This window comes from Anomaloglossus baeobatrachus, chromosome 11, assembly GCF_048569485.1.
Source record: "Anomaloglossus baeobatrachus isolate aAnoBae1 chromosome 11, aAnoBae1.hap1, whole genome shotgun sequence".
Classification (NCBI taxonomy): domain Eukaryota; kingdom Metazoa; phylum Chordata; class Amphibia; order Anura; family Aromobatidae; genus Anomaloglossus; species Anomaloglossus baeobatrachus.
This window is the reverse complement of record NC_134363.1, coordinates 193,812,255-193,832,838: the sequence shown is the minus strand read 5'-3', so window position 1 is coordinate 193,832,838 and position 20,584 is coordinate 193,812,255. Positions and strand designations below refer to the sequence as shown.

The following is a 20,584-nucleotide window of genomic DNA, read 5'->3' as shown; positions in this document are numbered from 1 at the left end:
AGTCATTTGCTCCATTTGTGCTTTCTCTTGTAGGGAAAGCTCCCGGCGAGGATCACGGTGCCGCTGTCTGTGCTCGGTCAGCCCATGAAGGGGAAGAGCGTCGTGGCCGCGCCCATCATCAAAGGCAACTTAGGAGCAAAGTAAGTGGCGTCACCGCGATGGCCGTCAGTCGGTGCCAGCACGGAGCCATATATGGCAGACAGCAGAAAATCCCAAATCCGGTCCCTGCGGACACCGTGTACAGCCGTGGAATGACCACGCCGCATTCAGCAGCCAATCTGTGGCTCCGCTGGTCTTGTACGATACCCCTGAGGCCAGGGATTGGCTGCTGTGGTCTGGACATGACGCCATTGGTGTAGGAAGTAGAGTGTCGGGGACCCCCAGAGCATCAGAGCTGGAAGTGCGGGGGTTAAGCTGGATGGGTTACCGGACGGTGCTTGTTGCTTTTTTTCTTTATAACCCCTTTAGTTCGGAGTGTAGGTTGCGCACAGTGACCGCGCTGCGCACAGTGACCGCGCTGCGCACACTGACCGCGCTGTAGATAGTGACCGCGCTGTAGATAGTGACCGCGCTGCAGATAGTGACCGCGCTGCAGATAGTGACCGCGCTGCAGATAGTGACCGCGCTTCAGATAGTGACCGCGCTTCAGATAGTGACCGCGCTGCGCACAGTGACCGCGCTGCAGACAGGGGATGGACGCTCTGTGGTGGGGGGAGACCCTGAAGATGTAACTAACATGTGGCAGGCGGCGTCTCATCTCTGCGTCTCCCCCTAGTATTAGTGGACTGGGACGGAACATCATCCTGACCACGGTGCCAGCTGGGACCAAGCTCATCGCCGGGAACAAACCGGTCAGCTTCCTGACCACGCAGCAACTGCAGCAGCTCCAGCAGCAAGGACAGGCCACGCAGGTGAGCGGGGGGCGGCCGGGGCAGCTGAGGGGAAAGACAGGGAGCGGGGGGCGGTCGGGGCAGCTGAGGGGAAAGACAGGGAGCGGGGGGCGGCCGGGGCAGCTGAGGGGAAAGACAGGGAGCGGGGGGCGGCCGGGGCAGCTGAGGGGAAAGACAGGCCACGCAGGTGAGCGGGGGGCAGCTGAGGGGAAAGACAGGCCACGCAGGTGAGCGGGGGCAGCCGGGGCAGCTGAGGGGAAAGACAGGGAGCGGGGGGCGGCCGGGGCAGCTGAGGGGAAAGACAGGCCACGCAGGTGAGCGGGGGGCAGCTGAGGGGAAAGACAGGCCACGCAGGTGAGCGGGGGCAGCCGGGGCAGCTGAGGGGAAAGACAGGACACACAGGTGAGCGGGGGGCGGCCGGGGCAGCTGAGGGGAAAGACAGGCCACGCAGGTGAGCGGGGGCAGCCGGGGCAGCTGAGGGGAAAGACAGGACACACAGGTGAGCGGGGGGCGGCCGGGGCAGCTGAGGGGAAAGACAGGACACACAGGTGAGCGGGGGGCGGCCGGGGCAGGGGGGGGGCAGCTGTGGGGATAGACAGGACACACAGGTGAGCGGGGGGCGGCCGGGGCAGGGGGGGGCAACTGTGGGGATAGACAGGACCCATGGTGACGCCAAGAACACATCTTAGAAAGGAGCCATCTCCTCCCGGCAGCCGCAGCCGGTCACAATTGGCTTTTCTGTCTTTGCAGCACTCGTTTTCCTGCTCCAGACGCCGTTTTAGGACGTCCCATGGTTCTTCCCCAAACCCCCCCCCCAATGAGGCGACTGAGAGAGATTTTTTGGGAGTGCTGCAATATCTTTCTCATAGCCCTGATTGGGGGACACAGAGCCCTCTTCATTTGGGAAGGAGGGATTAGTTTTTCTCCTATGGCTTTTGCACTAAGGGAATATCTGGGTGTCTGTTGCCCTGGTGGGGAGGGGGGTCTTGTTTTTCTAGGCTGTATTCTTAGTCTCAGCCTCCGGGTGGCAGCATACAGTTAGGTCCAGAAATCTTTTGCCAGTGACACAATTTTGGCGAGTTGGGCTCTGCATGCCACCACATTGGATTTGAAATGAAACCTCTACAACAGAATTCAAGTGCAGATTGTAACGTTTAATTTGAAGGTTTGAACAAAAATATCTGATAGAAATTGTAGGAATTGTCACATTTCTTTACAAACACTCCACATTTTAGGAGGTCAAAAGTAATTGGACAAATAAACCAAACCCAAAAAAAATATTTTTATTTTCAATATTTTGTTGCGAATCCTTTGGAGGCAATCACTGCCTTAAGTCTGGAACCCATGGACATCACCAAACGCTGGGTTTCCTCCTTCTTAATGCTTTGCCAGGCCTTTACAGCCGCAGCCTTCAGGTCTTGCTTGTTTGTGGGTCTTTCCGTCTTAAGTCTGGATTTGAGCAAGTGAAATGCATGCTCAATTGGGTTAAGATCTGGTGATTGACTTGGCCATTGCAGAAGGTTCCACTTTTTTGCACTCATGAACTCCTGGGTAGCTTTGGCTGTATGCTTGGGGGTCATTGTCCATCTGTACTATGAAGCGCCGTCCGATCAACTTTGCGGCATTTGGCTGAATCTGGGCTGAAAGTATATCCCGGTACACTTCAGAATTCATCCGGCTACTCTTGTCTGCTGTTATGTCATCAATAAACACAAGTGACCCAGTGCCATTGAAAGCCATGCATGCCCATGCCATCACGTTGCCTCCACCATGTTTTACAGAGGGTGTGGTGTGCCTTGGATCATGTGCCGTTCCCTTTCTTCTCCAAACTTTTTTCTTCCCATCATTCTGGTACAGGTTGATCTTGGTCTCATCTGTCCATAGAATACTTTTCCAGAACTGAGCTGGCTTCATGAGGGGTTTTTCAGCAAATGTAACTCTGGCCTGTCTATTTTTGGAATTGGTGAATGGTTTGCATCTAGATGTGAACCCTTTGTATTTACTTTCATGGAGTCTTCTCTTTACTGTTGACTTAGAGACAGATACACCTACTTCACTGAGCGTGTTCTGGACTTCAGTTGATGTTGTGAACGGGTTCTTCTTCACCAAAGAAAGTATGCGGCGATCATCCACCACTGTTGTCATCCGTGGACGCCCAGGCCTTTTCGAGTTCCCAAGCTCACCAGTCAATTCCTTTTTCCTCAGAATGTACCCGACTGTGGATTTTGCTACTCCAAGCATGTCTGCTATCTCTCTGATGGAGTTTTTCTTTTTTTTCAGCCTCAGGATGTTCTGCTTCACCTCAATTGAGAGTTCCTTAGACCGCATGTTGTCTGGTCACAGCAACAGCTTCCAAATGCAAAACCACACACCTGTTATCAACCCCAGACCTTTTAACTACTTCATTGATTACAGGTTAACGAGGGAGACGCCTTCAGAGTTAATTGCAGCCCTTAGAGTCCCTTGTCCAATTACTTTTGGTCCCTTGAAAAAGAGGAGGCTATGCATTACAGAGCTATGATTCCTAAACCCTTTCTCCGATTTGGATGTGAAAACTCTCATATTGCAGCTGGGAGTGTGCACTTTCAGCCCATATTATATATAGAATTGTATTTCTGAACATGTTTTTGTAAACAGCTAAAATAACAAAACTTGTGTCACTGTCCAAATATTTCTGGACCTAACTGTAGCTGGGTGTCTGTTTCCCTGGTGGGGAGGGGGGGTCTTGTTTTTCTAGGCTGTATTCTTAGTCTCAGCCTCCGGGTGGCAGCATAGCTGGGTGTCTGTTGCCCTGGTGGGGAGGGGGGGTCTTGTTTTTCTAGGCTGTATTCTTAGTCTCAGCCTCCGGGTGGCAGCATAGCTGGGTGTCTGTTGCCCTGGTGGGGAGGGGGGTCTTGTTTTTCTAGGATGTATTCTTAGTCTCAGCCTCCGGGTGGCAGCATAGCTGGGTGTCTGTTGCCCTGGTGGGGAGGGGGGTCTTGTTTTTCTGGGATGTATTCTTAGTCTCAGCCTCCGGGTGGCAGCATAGCTGGGTGTCTGTTGTCCTGGTGGGGAGGGGGGTCTTGTTTTTCTAGGCTGTATTCTTAGTCGCAGCCTCCGGGTGGCAGCATAGCTGGGTGTCTGTTGCCCTGGTGGGGAGGGGGGTCTTCTTTTTCTAGGCATTTTGGTAGTCAGCGCAGTGTCAGCCGGGCGGGGAGCAGTCGGGGTTCAGTAGTCAGCACAGTGTCAGCCGGGCAGGGAGCAGTCGGGGTTCAGTAGTCGGTGAGCGCAGTGTCAGCCGGGCGGGGAGCAGTCGGGGTTCAGTAGTCGGCGCAGTGTCAGCCGGGCGGGGAGCAGTCGGGGTTCAGTAGTCAGTGAGCGCAGTGTCAGCCGGGCGGGGGGCAGTTGGGGTTCAGTAGTCGGCGCAGTGTCAGCCGGGCAGGGAGCAGTCGGGGTTCAGTAGTCAGTGAGCACAGTGTCAGCCGGGCGGGGAGCAGTCGGGGTTCAGTAGTCAGCGCAGTGTCAGCCGGGCGGGGAGCAGTCAGGGTTCAGTAGTCAGCGCAGTGTCAGCCGAGCGGGGAGCAGTCGGGGTTCAGTAGTCAGTGAGCGCAGTGTCAGCCGGGCGGGGAGCAGTCGGGGTTCAGTAGTCAGCGCAGTGTCAGCCGGGCGGGGAGCAGTCGGGGTTCAGTAGTCAGCGCAGTGTCAGCCGGGCGGGGAGCAGTCGGGGTTCAGTAGTCAGCCGGGCGGGAAGCAGTCGGGGTTCAGTAGTCAGCCGGGCGGGGGGCAGTCGGGGTTCAGTAGTCAGCGCAGTGTCAGCCGGGCGGGGAGCAGTTGGGGTTCAGTAGTCAGCGCAGTGTCAGCCGGGCGGGGAGCAGTTGGGGTTCAGTAGTCAGCGCAGTGTCAGCCGGGCGGGGAGCAGTTGGGGTTCAGTAGTCAGCGCAGTGTCAGCCGGGCGGGGAGCAGTTGGGGTTCAGTAGTCAGCGCAGTGTCAGCCGGGCGGGGAGCAGTCGGGGTTCAGTAGTCAGCGCAGTGTCAGCCGGGCGGGGAGCAGTCGGGGTTCAGTAGTCAGCGCAGTGTCAGCCGGGCGGGGAGCAGTCGGGGTTCAGTAGTCAGCGCAGTGTCAGCCGAGCGGGGAGCAGTCGGGGTTCAGTAGTCAGTGAGCGCAGTGTCAGCCGGGCGGGGAGCAGTCGGGGTTCAGTAGTCAGCCGGGCGGGGAGCAGTCGGGGTTCAGTAGTCAGCCGGGCGGGGGGCAGTCGGGGTTCAGTAGTCAGCGCAGTGTCAGCCGGGCGGGGGGCAGTCGGGGTTCAGTAGTCAGCGCAGTGTCAGCCGAGCGGGGAGCAGTCGGGGTTCAGTAGTCAGTGAGCGCAGTGTCAGCCGGGCGGGGGGCAGTCGGGGTTCAGTAGTCAGCGCAGTGTCAGCCGGGCGGGGAGCAGTCGGAGTTCAGTAGTCAGCGCAGTGTCAGCCGGGCGGGGAGCAGTCGGGGTTCAGTAGTCAGCGCAGTGTCAGCCGGGCGGGGGGCAGTTGGGGTTCAGTAGTCAGCGCAGTGTCAGCCGGGCGGGGGGAAGTCGGGGTTCAGTAGTCAGCGCAGTGTCAGCCGGGCGGGGAGCAGCGCAGTGATCGCTCCGTTACTTCTTGACTCTCTGTACAGTCACTGCCCGATGACTGGAATCAGCTGCAGGGAGAACTGCGATTCCTTTCTTCCTGCAGCCGCACTTCCTGCTGCAGAGACTGTTTCTACTCGGGGTCCGGTGTATGATTTCTGGGCGCCGGCTGCTCCTCGTTTTGGTTAATGTAGTAATGCTCTCCTTCTCTCCGCTAGGTGCGTATTCAGACTGTCCCTGCCACACATCTGCAGTCCTCCTCCTCTGCAGCGTCCAAGGCGATGTCCACCGTTGTGGTAACCGCCACCCCTCCCCCAAAGCCAGCAGCCGAGCCTCAATGACTGGACCACACCGGGATAGTGGCAACCTGATGTGCTCTGCGGCCAACGTGACCAGTCCTGAGAGTGAACGACCGTCAGCTCTGCGGTCCCGGACCTCACGGCATCGGCTGTGCGCAGCATCCAATCAGAACAGTGGCAGCAGTTGATCGAAGCTGCACAGATCCTGCTGCGCGCCGAGGGCTCGGACGCGGCAGACCTCGTGTGGGGACTTGTTCTTATGCTGTAACAGCAAAGGGTGAAAAAAAATAATATATATTTGCCTTTTGCTTGTAAATGTAAAATATATTTAAGATGTAAAGAGAAGAAATTGTGAAAGGAGCCGTATGTGACCATTCCTGAAATACTCTGCGCAAGCAGCAGAGCCCCTGGCTGCCTGGCCTCTGACCCTCGTACGTGGCCCTGCGAGGGTGGGTGGGTCACTGCGCCGGTCACTTGTCTCGGGTTTACGCTGCTTTATCCCCTACACATTTACATCATTACACAATTTATGGGGAACGGCTGGAGTGAGCACAGACCTCATCACGCTGCTGTCTGCGCGGAGCGTAATATACAGCAGGGCTGGGGAAGCTTTCTACTGCCAACCTTCAGGGGCCGCACAAGATTATCAACTTTACCAACAAAATTTCCTGCTATATTTGGTCAAACCATTCACCCCTAATGTGGTGGCCGGAGCGGCTTCTCTTCGGTGCGGCTGTGATGCTCGGAGATATTGATCATGTTGATTCTTACAACTGCTTACCAGGTTTGTCTCGGTCTGGAGAGGCTGGGAGGCATAAATTACAGGAAATACTGGGGGTACATATCCCAAGAGAGGCTGGGGGCATGTACATCCCAAGAGAGGCTGGGGGCATGTACATCCCAAGAGAGGCTGGAGGCATGTACATCCTGGGAGAGGCTGGGGGCGTGTACATCCCGGGAGAGGCTGGGGCACGTGTACATCCCGGGAGAGGCTGGGGCGCGTCTACATCCCGGGAGAGGCCGGGGCGCGTCTACATCCCGGGAGAGGCCGGGGCGCGTCTACATCCCGGGAGAGGCCGGCGCGCGTGTGTACATCCCGGGAGAGGCGGGGCGCGTGTGTACATCCCGGGAGAGGCGGGGGGCGTGTACATCCCGGGAGAGGCTGGGGGCGTGTACATCCCGGGAGAGGCTGGGGGCGCGTCTACATCCCGGGAGAGGCCGGGGCGCGTCTACATCCCGGGAGAGGCCGGGGCGCGTCTACATCCCGGGAGAGGCCGGGGCGCGTCTACATCCCGGGAGAGGCCGGGGCGCGTCTACATCCCGGGAGAGGCCGGGGCGCGTCTACATCTCGGGAGAGGCCGGGGCGCGTCTACATCTCGGGAGAGGCCGGGGCGCGTGTGTACATCCCGGGAGAGGCGGGGGGCGTGTACATCCCGGGAGAGGCGGTGGTGTATACAACCCAGGAGAGGCTGGGGGCATGTACATCACAGGAGGGGCGTATACATCACAGGAGATGCTGGGGCACGGAGAGCACTAGGTGACAGCATGGACAGCAGTAGTTGGCGGCATGGACAGCAGTGGGGGTTACACAGCACTTGGGGCTACACATCACTGGACGGGGGGGGCACCGATGGGTTGCGGACTCACAGTATTGGGGGGGGGGGGGAGGGGTCACACAGCACAGGTTCGGGCGACATGAGGCTGGTAAATCTTCTGCACCTCTTCCTCTGTGATAAGAGTGCAGCGCGCTGGTTACCCCGCCCACAAGGTAAGCCCTGAGCATGCTAGCTCAGGCCAGGGTTGACCCTAGAATGTATGGGCTGCAGTCAGGTCCCGGAAGGAGTCTACATTCTAGCATCTACCCACAGGCCAGAGTGTTTGCGCTTCCTCGCATCATGCAGTGGGATTTAAAGGGCCGGCAGTCGGGAATAGCGCAAAGGCTGCCCCCTGATCACTTCATTTCCCGGGAATGTGCCCAGGGGCTGCAGTAAAAGTAATCACTGGCTGTAATCGGCCTGCATGCCAGAGCTTCCCCACCCCTGATGTGGGGCAGAGAGCCTGATTCCAGTGATGTCCCTTACTGAGCTGCTTGCTGCAGTTTGGATAGAATCTACGTTTTTACTGCTGTGAATAACCCCGCCCACCCCACTGATTGGCAGCTTGCTGACATTGTGCACAGGGAGTGGCCAATCATTGGTGAGGGCGGAGTCACGCAGATTCACCAGACTGTCCTGCACATGCGACCTAGTCCTGTAGTGACAATCTCCTGCTGGTAAAACACTGATTGTATGGAATCTAATCTCTGCCACTACATCATGCTGCTTTCATATGAAATAGCAAAAACCTGCTGATGGAAGCTCTGTAACCCTTTCACTCCTGGGTGGTTTTCTGGGTTTTTTTTTTGCTCCCGTTTTTTATTTTTCTGTCAATCTTGCCATATGAGGGCTTGATTTTTACAGGACGAGTTGTACTTTTAAATGAAACCATACGTTTTACCATACAGTGTACTGGAAAACGGCAAAACGTCAAGTGTAGAAAAACTGCAAAAAAAAAAGTGCGACTGCACGATAGTTTTGGGGTATTTCTTTGGCGCTCCATTGGGAGACCCAGACGATTGGGTGTATAGCACTGCCTCCGGAGGCCACACAAAGCAATTACACTAAAAAGTGTAAGGCCCCTCCCCTTCTGGCTATACACCCCCAGTGGGATCACTGGCTCACCAGTTTTCTGCTTTGTGCGAAGGAGGTCAGACATCCATGCATAAGCTCCACTGTTCAGTCAGCAGTAGCTGCTGACTATATCGGATGGAAGAAAAGTGGGCCCATATGGGGCCCCCAGCATGCTCCCTTCTCACCCCACTTGCGGTTTGTAAGGTTGAGGTACCTATTGCTGGTACGGAGGATGGAGCCCACATGCTGTTTTCCTTCCCCATCCCCCTGAGGGGCTCTGAGGAAGTGGGATCTTTCCGGCCACCAAGCCCTGAGGCCGGGCTCCATCCACAGACCCATAGAACCTGCTGGATGTGGAGCGGGAGTGCCGTTCAGGGACAAGGCCCTGCAACTTTCAGGTACTCTGTGTCCCCGTATGGCAGGCCACGCACACTCCAGGCTTGCTGGGTGTGCTAGTGCGCCGGGGACTGTAGCGCTGTGCGCTGTGCTTATAGTCCCTGCAGATTACTGGGGGACTTTACGTGTGGGGACCGCCGCGCCGACCGCCCCTGGAGCGGCGGCGCAGCTGCGACTTGTAGTGCGCCGGGGACGCGCCGACCGCGCTTTTACGGCGGCGGCGCTTCTAACTTTAGTCCCCGGCTTTTGCGGCCTAGCGCCGCTTCGTTCCCGCCCCCACCCTGTCACTCAGGGACAGGGAGAGACGCTGTTCTATAGCAGCGCCGAGGGCTGGAGCCTTATTTGCATTCTCCAGCCCCCTTTACTAGACACAGTGGGCGCCGGGTTCCCGCTCTTGTCTCGGGCACGCCCTCGGCCCGCCCCTCTCCTCTGGACGCCGGCAGCCATTCCGGCACGCAGAGCGGGAAAACGGAGACACTGAGCTACCAGCACAGGATTCCGGCGCCACACACCCGCTTTTGTGCGGGCGGTAAGCGGCAACTAAAGTGCTGACCCACTAATGCCGAAGTGTCCTGTTGTACTTTTGTACGGTCGCTATTCAGGATGCAGACCTAGAAACAGCAGCAAAAGATCAGGGGTGCTAAAGCACAGACTCTATATGCTGCTTGTCTTGCATGTGCTGCAGTGTCATGTGTCCTTTATGCTTGTATGCTTTACATTGCACTGTAAGGGCTATTCTTGGCTGTCTACCCGCCTAGATGGCTAGACAGCGGCAGCAAACAGCAATGGTGCTAAGGCACAAGCTTTCAATGCTGCTTGGATTGCATGTACTGCAGAGTTTATTTTCATGCTTGTACATTCACTGCATGTCGCTATTCTTGGCTAATGCTCCTTGATGACTAGACAACAGCAGCAGAAAAGCAAGGGTGCTAAGGCACAAGCTTTCAATGCTGCTTGGATTGCATGTGCTGCAGTGGTTATTTTCATGCTTGTATGCTATACATTCACTGTATGTCGCTTTTCCTGGCTAATGCTCCTGAATAACTAGACAACGGCAGCAGAAAAGCAAAGGTGCCAAGGCACAGGCTTTCTATGCTCCTTGTACTGCATGTGCTGAAGTGTTTATTGTACTTCATGCTTGTATGCTATACATTGCACTGTACGGTCGCTATTCTTGGCTAATGCTCCTAGATGGCTAGACAGCAACAGCAAAAAAAAAAAAAAAAAAAAAAGCATGGGTGCCAAGGCACAGGCTTTCTATGCTGCTTGTACTGCATGCGACTGTTCCAGGACCCCCAGTGTGTGCAATTACTCAACGGGGTCTCTGCTACAGGTGGCCAAAAGAACCACCTGTGATCCCTGTCCAGGGACAGGGACGGAGTTGCAGTTTCCGCTGATATATTGTCTGTGGCTATGACTAACATCTTACAGACTTTGCAGTCCAGACAGACCTTGGGCAATGTTGATTCAATGCCCCTGGCCACCCTGATTTCGAAACAAATCATGGCTCCAGGAGGGTCCCATGCATCCCAGGGTGCAGGCTCTGACACGGACGACAGTCCCAGACGGCCTAAGCGAGCTCCCTAAGAACGGCCCTCGACTTCATCACAGTACTCTCTGTATGATGAGGCAGACGTAGCTGTTCAGGACTCTGATCCTGAGACCGCTCTCAATCCGGATACACCGGATGGTGACGCTATAGTGAATAATCTTATAGCGTCCATCAATGGAAGGTTGGGTATTTCTCCCTCAACTCCTCCAGTGGAGGGGTCAGCTTCACAGCAGAAGAAATCCCTATTTCGGTATCTCAAGCGTATATTGAGTACTTTTCTGGTCACTCTGACTCCAGAGAAGCAGTCCAGGAACACCACGCTTATCCCGATAAGCGTTTCTCCAACCGTATTGAGGATACGCGTTGTCTCTTCCCCCCTGACGTGCTCAAGCGCTCCAAGGGTGGATCCCCCAATCTCCAGGCTTGCGGCTAGATCTATAGTTGCAGTGGAAGATGGGACTTCACTTAAAGATGCCATTGACAGACAGATAGCCCTCTGGTTGAAATCTGTCTATGAAGCTATCGGCGGGTCGGTTGCCCCGGCATTCGCAGCCATAGAGGCACTCCAAGCTATTTCAGCTAGTATTGCGCAGAGGGACGCGGTCATATGTACATCTTGGCCGCAGTAGCGTCCTTCACCTCGCAATGTCGGCATTGCGACTCAAGCTGTTTATGCTGTCCTGGACTCTACGAGCCGTACGTCAGTGGCGTCCGCCAACTCCGTGTTGTTACGCTCCTAGTGTTAAGGGATTGGAGCAGAGGCTGCTTCCACAAAAGTGCTTAACCAGATTGCCTTTATCTGGTGACAGACTGTTTCGTGAGCGGTTGGATTAAATCATTCAACTGTCCAAGGGTACGGATTCTTCCTTACCCCAGCTATCAAACAAGACCCATCAGGAGAAGGGACAGTCGAGGCGGTCCTTCCCAGGCTCGGGCACGTCCCAATTGCCCTCGTCCAACAGGACTCAAAAGGCTCAGAGGGGCGCAGGTTCCTGGCGGGCTCAATCACGCCCGGAGAAGGCAGCCGGAGGAACCGCTACCAAGGCGGTTTCCTCATGACTTTCAGCCCTCTCTCTCCGCGTCCGCGGTCGGTGGCAGACTCCCCCGCTTTAGCGACATTTAACTGCCACAGGTCAATGGCCGGTGGGTGAGAGACAGTTTGTCGCAAAAACTTCCTCACCGGCCGAGCCGAGGCTCTTCTGCAGGCAGTAGGAGTCGTAATCCCGGTTCCTCCTCAGGAACAAGAGACACTTTTTACTCCGATCTGGTCGGGGTGACAAAATAGGACGACTCCTTCCGTTCCGTTCTGGACCTTAAATTGCTCAACAAGCACGTGAAAACCAGACGGTTCCGGATGGAATCCCTCCGCTCCGTCATTGCCTCAATGTCTCAAGGAGATTTCCTAGCATCAATAGACATCAGGATGCTTATCTCCACGTGCCGATTGCTCCAGAGCACCGGCGTTTGCTACGATTCGTTATTGAAGACGAGCATCTTCGGTTCGTAGCCCTACCCTTCGGTCTGGCGACAGCCCCACGGGTTTTCACCAAGTTCATGGCAGCAGTGGGACCACTCCCGCACTCTCAGGGTCACCCTGTGATCCCTTACTTAGACCATCTACTTGTCAAGGCACTCTTTTAAGAGGCATGCCAACACAGCCTGAACATGGCGCTGGAGACTTCCCAGAGTTTCGGGTGGGTCCTCAACTTTTCAAAGTTAAACCCAATCGCTGGCATATCTTAGCTTGGGGTTTCACACTCTCTCAGCGATGGTGAAGCTTCCACTGGACAAACAGCGGTCACTACAGACGGGGGTGCAGTCTCTCCTTCAAGGAGACACCTCATCCAGAGGCAGTCCCTTTCACGCAGTTTCATCTGCGTCCACTTCAATAGAACATTCTTCGCTAATGGGAGGGGAAGTCGATGTCCCTACACAGGAACGTCCCCCTTTCTCAGACGATCAAGGACTCTCTTCAGAGGAGTCCACTCTTCAGATCAATTGTCTGGAGCTCTGGGCATTGCATATGGCCCTGCAAGACTTCCTGCAGTGGCTGGAAGGCAAACAGATCCGAATTCAGTCTGACAATCCACAGCGGTGGCATACATCAACCACCAAGGCGGACTACGCAGTCGGCGAGCCTCCCAGGAAGTCCGCCGGATTCGGCTAGGGGTGGAAGACAGAGCATACACCATATCCGCAGTTCACATCCCGGGCGTAGAAAACTGGGAAGCAGACTTCCTCAGTCACCAGGGAGTGGACGCAGGAGAATGGTCTCTGCATCCGGACGGGTTTCACGAATCGGCACAACAGCAAGGTCCCGGTTTTCATGACGATCAAAGAGCTCTGGCGACAGGCATCTCACGGTCGGTCAACCGTGGGCACTACCAGACCGGCCAGACTTACTGTCCCAAGGGCCGTTTTTCCATCTGAATTCTACGGCCCTGAACCTACTGTGTGGCCATTGCGTCCTAGATCCTAGTGTCCTCAGGATTATCCCACGGGGTCGTTGCCACCATGAGACAGGCTATGAAGCCCACGTCTGCTAAGATCTACCACGGAAGTGGAAGATTTTCTTTTACTGGTGCTCTGTACAAGGAGTGTCCCCCTGGCCATTGGCATTGCCTACTTTTCTTTCCTTCCTGCAATCTGGGTTGGAAAAGGGCTTGTCGCTCGGCTCCCTTAAAGGGCAAGTCTCGGCGCTATTGGTGTTTTTTTCAGAAGCGTCTAGCACGACGTCCGCAGGTACGCACGTTCCTGCAGGGGGTTTGGTCATATCGTCCCCCCGTACGAGCGGCCGTTAGATCCATGGGATCCGAACTTTTTTTTTTGTCCTCATCCGGTTCACCGGTATGAAAAGGATTTACATTTGTTAGATCTGGTGAGAGCACTCAGAATCTACATTTCCCGCACGGCGCCCCTGCGCCGCTCTGATGCACTCTTTGTCCTTGTCGCTGGCCAGCGCAAGGGGTCGCAGGCTTCCAAAGCCACCCTGGCTCGATGGATCAAAGAACCAATTCTTGAAGCCTACCGTTCTGCTGGGCTTCCGGTTCCATCAGGGCTGAAGGCCCATTCTACCAGAGCCGTGGGTGCGTCCTGGGCATTGCGACACCAGGCTACGGCTCAACAGGTGTGCCAGGCAGCTACCTGGTCGAGTCTGCACACTTTTACCAAGCATTATCAGGTGCATACCTACGCTTCGGCGGACGCCAGCCTAGGTAGAAGAGTCCTGCAGGCGGCAGTTGCCTCCCCGTAGGGGAGGGCTGTCTTTGCAGCTCTAACATGAGGTATTTCTTTACCCACCCAGGGACAGCTTTTGGACGTCCCAATCGTCTGGGTCTCCCAATGGAGCGCCGAAGAAGAAGGGAATTTTGTTACTTACCGTAAATTCCTTTTCTTCTAGCTCCTATTGGGAGACCCAGCACCCGCCCTGTTGTCCTTCGGGATTGTTGGTGGTTTTTCGGGTACACATGTTGTTCATGTTGAATGGTTTTTCAGTTCTCCGACGTTACTTCGGAGTGAATTTGTTTAAACCAGTTATTGGCTTTCCTCCTTCTTGCTTTTGCACTAAAACTGGTGAGCCAGTGATCCCACTGGGGGTGTATAGCCAGAAGGGGAGGGGCCTTACACTTTTTAGTGTAATTGCTTTGTGTGGCCTCCGGAGGCAGTGCTATACACCCAATCGTCTGGGTCTCCCAATAGGAGCTAGAAGAAAAGGAATTTACGGTAAGTAACAAAATTCCCTTCTTTATTCACTGTGTGCATTGTATGGTGAAAGTCATGTGTCGGTGTAATGTCTTAGGTCGGTGCGAGTTCGTAGACACCAAACATGTATAGCTTTACTTTTATCTAAGGGGTTAAAAAAAAAATCACAAGTTTGTCCCCAAAAAATGGCGCATGTTTTGCGCCATTTTCCGAAACCCGTAGTTCTTATTTTTTGGGATCTATGGCTCAGTGACTGCTCATCTTTTGCGTCTCGAGCTGATGTTTATAATGGCACCATTTTTGCACAGATGCTACATTTTGATTTTCTGTTTTTCATTTTGCGTAAAATTAGTGGCGACCAAAAAACTTAATTTTGGCGTTTGGTAAACGGCATAGAGGCAAAAAAATTCTGATCAGATTAATTGATTTTATATTTTGATCAGGCGTTTCTGAACGCGGCGATACCAAATAATATATTAATAATTATTCATTTATATAGCGCTATTAATTCCACAGCACTTTACATACAATGACAACACTGTCCCCATTGGGGCTCACAATCTGATTTCCCTAGCAGTATGTTATTGGCGTGTGGGCGGAAAGACACGCAAACACGGGGAGAACATACAAACTCCCTGCAGATGATGTGCTTGGTGGGATTTTAACCCAGGACCCCAGAGCTGCAAGCCTGCTGTGCTAACCACTGAGCCACCGTGCCGCCCTAATGTGTATGTATGTATATATAATTTTTTTATTTATTAACCCTTTCATTTTCAATGGGGGGGATGATTTGCAATTTTTTTTTTTTTTTTTATTTTTTTATTTTACTAGGTCCCCTAAGGGACCAAGGATCAGCAGTCTGATCGCCCATTCATTTCTGTAGATTAGAGCAGCACTGCTCTGATCTGCAGAAATGCTGCTTCACTCTCATACACGGCAGTCTGCCGGCAGTGAGTGAAAGTGACTTATGGTAGCTACAGGAGTCATCACATGACCCTGTGCTACCATTGCAACCATTGGCAGTCATGTGATCATGTCACTTGACTTCCGATGGCGCTGGGTGGGTAAATGCTTACTGCGGCCCACTGTTGCATTGTGTTGTCAGATTTTGACAGCGAGATGTAAGGGGTTAATAGGTGTGAGTGGATAGCGGATCCACTCGTGCCTGGCAGACACGTCAGCTGTTCAAATCAGCTGCCATGTGCGCGGGGATTACAGTGTCATGATCCTTGACGTACCCAGTACGTCATGTGTCATGAAGAGGTTAACAATCCATGAAATAGTTTATAAAGCAACTTTAAGGCTTTTTCTCATCTTCCGGAGTGCAGCTCGGCCCGGCGGAGCCACTTGTGCTCTCCAATGCTGCTGTATCCTGAAGTGCGCGCTCATTGCCTAGGAGACCGGCCACTTTTAGAGCGCAGCGTTGGCTGATAACCTCGGCAGCGAGCAGCACAAAGAGAACAAGGGCTTATATAATTGTTTAACAGATGTAAGGATTTTTAATAAGAGGTACCCCACAGTTCAAAAGTCTAGGGTCACGTAGATTAAAAAAAAAGGAAATATCTAACATTAAATTACACAGAAATCCCCTCTATACATTATGTGGTAAATGACAATTCAGCTGCAAACGTCTGGAGTTTAATGCAATATCTACATAGAGGCCCATTTCCAGTGTCTAATGGTGCATTGTGTTTGCTAACTGTGTTAAAAGGCTAATGGATGTTTAGAAATGCCTTGAAAACCCTTGTGTAAGTATGTTAGCACAGCTGAAAACAGTTTTGCTGATTAGAGAAGCTATAAAACTGACCTTCCTTTGAGCTAGTTGAGAATCTGGAACATTACATTTGTTGGTTCCATTAAACTCTCAAAATGGCCAGAAAAAGAGAACTTTCATGTGAAACGCGACAGTCTATTCTTGTTCTTAGAAATGAAGGATATTCCATGGAGAAATTGCCAAGAAACTGAAGATCTCCTACCACGGTGTGTACTACTCCCTTCAGAGGAGAGCACAAACAGGCTGTAACCAGAGTAGAGAGAAGTGGAAGCCGCGCTGCACAACTGAGGAGAGCACAAACAGGCTGTAACCAGAGTAGAGAGAAGTGGAAGCCGCGCTGCACAACTGAGGAGAGCACAAACAGGCTGTAACCAGAGTAGAGAGAAGTGGAGGCCGCGCTGCACAACTGAGGAGAGCACAAACAGGCTGTAACCAGAGTAGAGAGAAGTCGAGGCCGCGCTGCACAACTGAGGAGAGCACAAACAGGCTGTAACCAGAGTAGAGGGAAGTGGAGGCCGCGCTGCACAACTGAGGAGAGCACAAACAGGCTGTAACCAGAGTAGAGAGAAGTGGGAGGCCATGCTGCACAACTGAGGAGAGCACAAACAGGTTCTAACCAGAGTAGAGAGAAGTGGGAGGCCACGCTGCACAACTGAGGAGAGCACAAACAGGCTGTAACCAGAGTAGAGGGAAGTGGAGGCCACGCTGCACAACTGAGGAGAGCACAAACAGGCTGTAACCAGAGTAGAGAGAAGTGGAGGCCGCGCTGCACAACTGAGGAGAGCACAAACAGGTTCTAACCAGAGTAGAGAGAAGTGGGAGGCCACGCTGCACAACTGAGGAGAGCACAAACAGGCTGTAACCAGAGTAGAGGGAAGTGGAGGCCGCACTGCACAACTAAGGAGAGCACAAACAGGCTGTAACCAGAGTAGAGGGAAGTGGAGGCCGCGCTGCACAACTGAGCAACAAGACAAGTACATTACAGTCTCTAGTGTGAGAAATCCACGCCTCACAGGTCCTCAACTGGCAGCTTCATTACATAGTACCCGTGAAACACCAGTGTGACCGTCTACAGTGAAGAGGCGACTCCGGGATGCCGGCCTTCAGGGCAGAGGGGCAAAGAAAAAGCCAAATCTGAGACTGGCTAATAACAGGAAAAGATTAATATGGGCAAAAGAACAGACATTGGACAGAGGGAAATTGGAAAAAAGTGTTATGGACAGACGAATCCAAGTGTGAGGTGTTTGGATCACACAGAAGAACATTTGTGAGACGCAGAACTACTGAAAAGATGCTAGAAGACTGCCTGACGCCTTCTGTCAAGCATGGTGGAGGTAATGTGATGGTCTGGGGTTGCTTTGGTGCTAGTAAAGTGGGAGATTTGTACAAGGTAAAAGGGATTTTGAATAAGGAAGGCTATCCCTCCATTTTACAACGCCATGCCATACCCTGTGGACAGCGCTTGATTGGAGCCAATTTCATCCCACAACAGGACAATGACCCAAAGTCACCTCCAAATTCTACATGAACTATTTAGGGAAGAAGCAGCAGCTGGTATCTATCTGTAATGGAGGGGCCCTGTCACCAGACCTCAACCCTATAGAGCTGTTGTGGGAGCAGCGTGACCATATGGTACCAAAAAGTGCCCATCAAGCCAATCCAATTTGTGGAGGGCGGAAGCATGGGGCGAAATATCTCCAGATACCTCCGCAAATTACCAGCTAGAATGCCAAAGATCTGCAAAGCTGGAATTGTGCAAAGGAGCGATCTGTGCCGAAAGCCAAGTGTGAGGAGAACATTATTATTACATGTAAAAACCATTATTCCTGACCTCGTCACTGTCTGCACGAGATTCTCTATTCATTATGCAGCTCATCTGATAAATAACAGGAGGAGATTCATGGAAAAGACAAAATTGACCCCAAACTTGTGAAGTGTAGACTGCGGTGATGCTACACGCACAATGTGAGATCACGACACAAACCCCTGTTAGATGGGAGCAGTGAGGGGATCTGGAGGAGGGGATCTGGAGGAGGGGATCTGGAGGGACTGATCAGCAACACCCAGACTAGACAACCCTTTAATTACATAGATGATGGGTGAGCGGACGAGCCGATGTTTCTGCACCAACGATTATCACTTTATAGCTCAGCACTAAGTTTACAAGAGATTTTTGGTACAAGATCCCATCGCTGTGTGCAGTTTCTGCTGAATCTCTTGCGGTGTCAGTCATTGTCTTAATATAATCCACAATCGCGGAGGGCAGGTGACCTTCCTCTAAAACGCAAAACAGTGGAATCTGTTCAAAAGGTGACTGCCCCCTGCGGTCACTCCCCGGGGTGATATACAGATGACGCATCGTGCGGTCCATGCTGGGAGTATTCACACTCGACGTGAGCAGAAAGGATCCTTCATTGCAGAGCAGCGGCCGCTGTTGTCAGCTCAAGGGGCGGGGCGAAGGGGGGGCATGCCAGCACAGGAGGCCACATCGTCCGCTCAGGGAGGTGGGGGTGGGGGGGGGCACATTCGCTTAGGAGGCCGGGGGGGGGCACATTCACTCAGGAGGCCAGGGGGGCACGTTGTCGGTGGCTCAGGAGGCCGGGGGGGGGCGGCACATTCGCTTAGGAGGCCGGGGGGGGCACATTCACTCAGGAGGCCAGGGGGGCACGTTGTCGGTGCCTCAGGAGGCCGGGGGGGGCGGCACATTCGCTTAGGAGGCCGGGGGGACACGTCGGTGGCTCAGGAGGCAAGGGGGGCACGTTGTCGGTGGCTCAGGAGGCCGGGGGTGTTTTCTCTGTAACTTTCTGTTTTTGTCCATTGTTCACGGATGCAATACACTGATTTGTCTTTACAGGATAGAGGCGCAGAGCTGTACCGCGGTGGTGCGGATGGCGTTATTCCAGTCTATGGTCAGTATCCTCTGATTCCAGGGGGCCGCACACATGAGAAATACTGTGATGTGAACATGCCCCTAGCCTCATTCCTCATCGGAGGCCGCGAGCAGAGCAGCCTGAGCCTCGCTGTGATTACTGGAGTTGATCTTCCGGATCCCGATGGTCACGTCTCCGGCCAGGACACTTTTCCTTCTCACACACCTGAAACAAGAGCAGTTTCCATTACCGGAGTCACTCGTGAATATCTGCTCTTCCTCATCACCAGTAAATCACCTTTCTAGTTTTGGTGGTTTTCAGTACTGGGGTGCTGCTTTACATCTAACTCCATGCCCCTGGTCTTACACTCGCCCTCTGTCATCTCCAATCATCTGCTGATACTGCTCCGGGCCCACGGCGCCATCTTGTGATTGTATCTTTTGACTGGGCAGAAGTTATGTCACAAGCGCTCAATGCAAGTCTATGAGAGCCAGGACAAGGCTCTCATAGAGTGATCTCCAGCGCACTCCATGAAACACTGCAACTGGTCACAAGGTGCCGGAAACCGGAGCGATGAGGCTAGAAGACGACGGAGGGTGAGTATAAGAGCGGGGGCAGGGACTTGGATATAAAGCACCACGCCAGCAGTGCAATAAAACAAAACTGAAGCTTTAAGAAACACCATTTGTGTTAGGCTAAGTTCACACTGACGGATTTTACATGTGGATTTTTCTTGCTAAAAATTTTTTTTCTTCGGCGCTCCATTGGGAGACCCAGACGATTGGGTGTATAGCTACTGCCTCCGGAGGCCACACAAAGTATTACACTAAAAAGTGTAAGGCCCCTCCCCTTCTGCATATACACCCCCCCGTGGGATCACGGGCTCTCAGTTTTCATGCTTTGTGCGAAGGAGGTCAGACATCCACGCATAGCTCCACTGTTTTTAGTCAGCAGCAGCTGCTGACTATGTCGGATGGAAGAAAAGAGGGCCCATACTAGGGCCCCCAGCATGCTCCCTTCTCACCCCACTCTTGTCGGGTGTTTGTTAAGGTTGAGGTACCCATTGCGGGTACGGAGGCTGGAGCCCACATGCTGCTTTCCTTCCCCATCCCCCCTCAGGGCTCTGGGCGAAGTGGGATCTTACCGGTCTCCAGGCACTGAGACCGGGCTCCATCCACAGACCCGGAGAACCTGCTGGATATGGAGCTGGGTATCGTCAGGGACAGGGCCCTGCTACATTAAGGTACTCTGTGTCCCCGTACACATCGCGCACACACACACCAGCATTGCTGGGAGTGCTAGTGCGCCGGGGACAACAGCGCGGAGCGCTTGTGCTATTATTCACTGCAGCTTAGCTGAGTGAATTTATGTATTAGAAACTGCCGCGCCGGCCGCTGCGGGGTGTTTTACACTGTGGCGCGGCTGGGACTTGTGGTGCGCCGGGGACTTCCGCGCTGGCCGTGCACATAGGACGGCCGCGCTTATTACTCGAGTCCCCGGCTTTGCGGCCTAGTTTTCGCTTCGTTCCCGCCCCCAGCCCTGCCAGTCAGGGGAGGGGCGGGACGCTGTACAGAAAGTCAGCGCCGAGAGCTGGAGTCTGCTTTGCATTCTCCAGCCCCCTTCACTGGACACAGTGGGACGCCAGTTTCCCGCTCTTGTCTGGGGCACGCCCACGGCCCGCCCCTCTTCACAGGACGCCGGCAGCCATTCCTGCACGCAGTCTGGGCTGGAGAAGGGAGACCAGCTCTGGGCAACCAGTCACAGGATTCGGGCGACCACACACCCGCTTTTGTGCGGGCGGTAAGCAGCACCTGAAGTGCTGACCCCACTAATGCCATTTGTACTTTATGCC

General features: G+C 53.9%; 2 protein-coding genes across 4 annotated transcripts in view; one reads left to right on the top strand and one right to left on the bottom strand.

The window, feature by feature from the left end:
- NFRKB (nuclear factor related to kappaB binding protein) overlaps positions 1–6,115 on the top strand; it is a 42,642-nt gene extending 36,527 nt beyond the window's left edge. The window contains exons 24-26 of the mRNA XM_075329352.1: positions 34–140; positions 776–911; positions 5,689–6,115. Coding sequence (XP_075185467.1) covers positions 34–140; positions 776–911; positions 5,689–5,811 — 366 coding nt within the window. The 3' untranslated portion in view covers positions 5,812–6,115. The remainder of the gene's footprint in view (positions 1–33; positions 141–775; positions 912–5,688) is intronic.
- An 8,041-nt stretch (positions 6,116–14,156) lies between these two features.
- The window catches only part of TMEM45B (transmembrane protein 45B), a 46,186-nt gene continuing 39,758 nt past the window's right edge, over positions 14,157–20,584 (bottom strand). For all 3 annotated transcript variants that reach the window (XM_075327082.1, XM_075327084.1, XM_075327083.1), the window contains exon 6: positions 14,157–18,957. In XM_075327082.1, the coding sequence (XP_075183197.1) occupies positions 18,840–18,957 (118 nt within the window). In that variant the 3' untranslated portion in view covers positions 14,157–18,839. The remainder of the gene's footprint in view (positions 18,958–20,584) is intronic.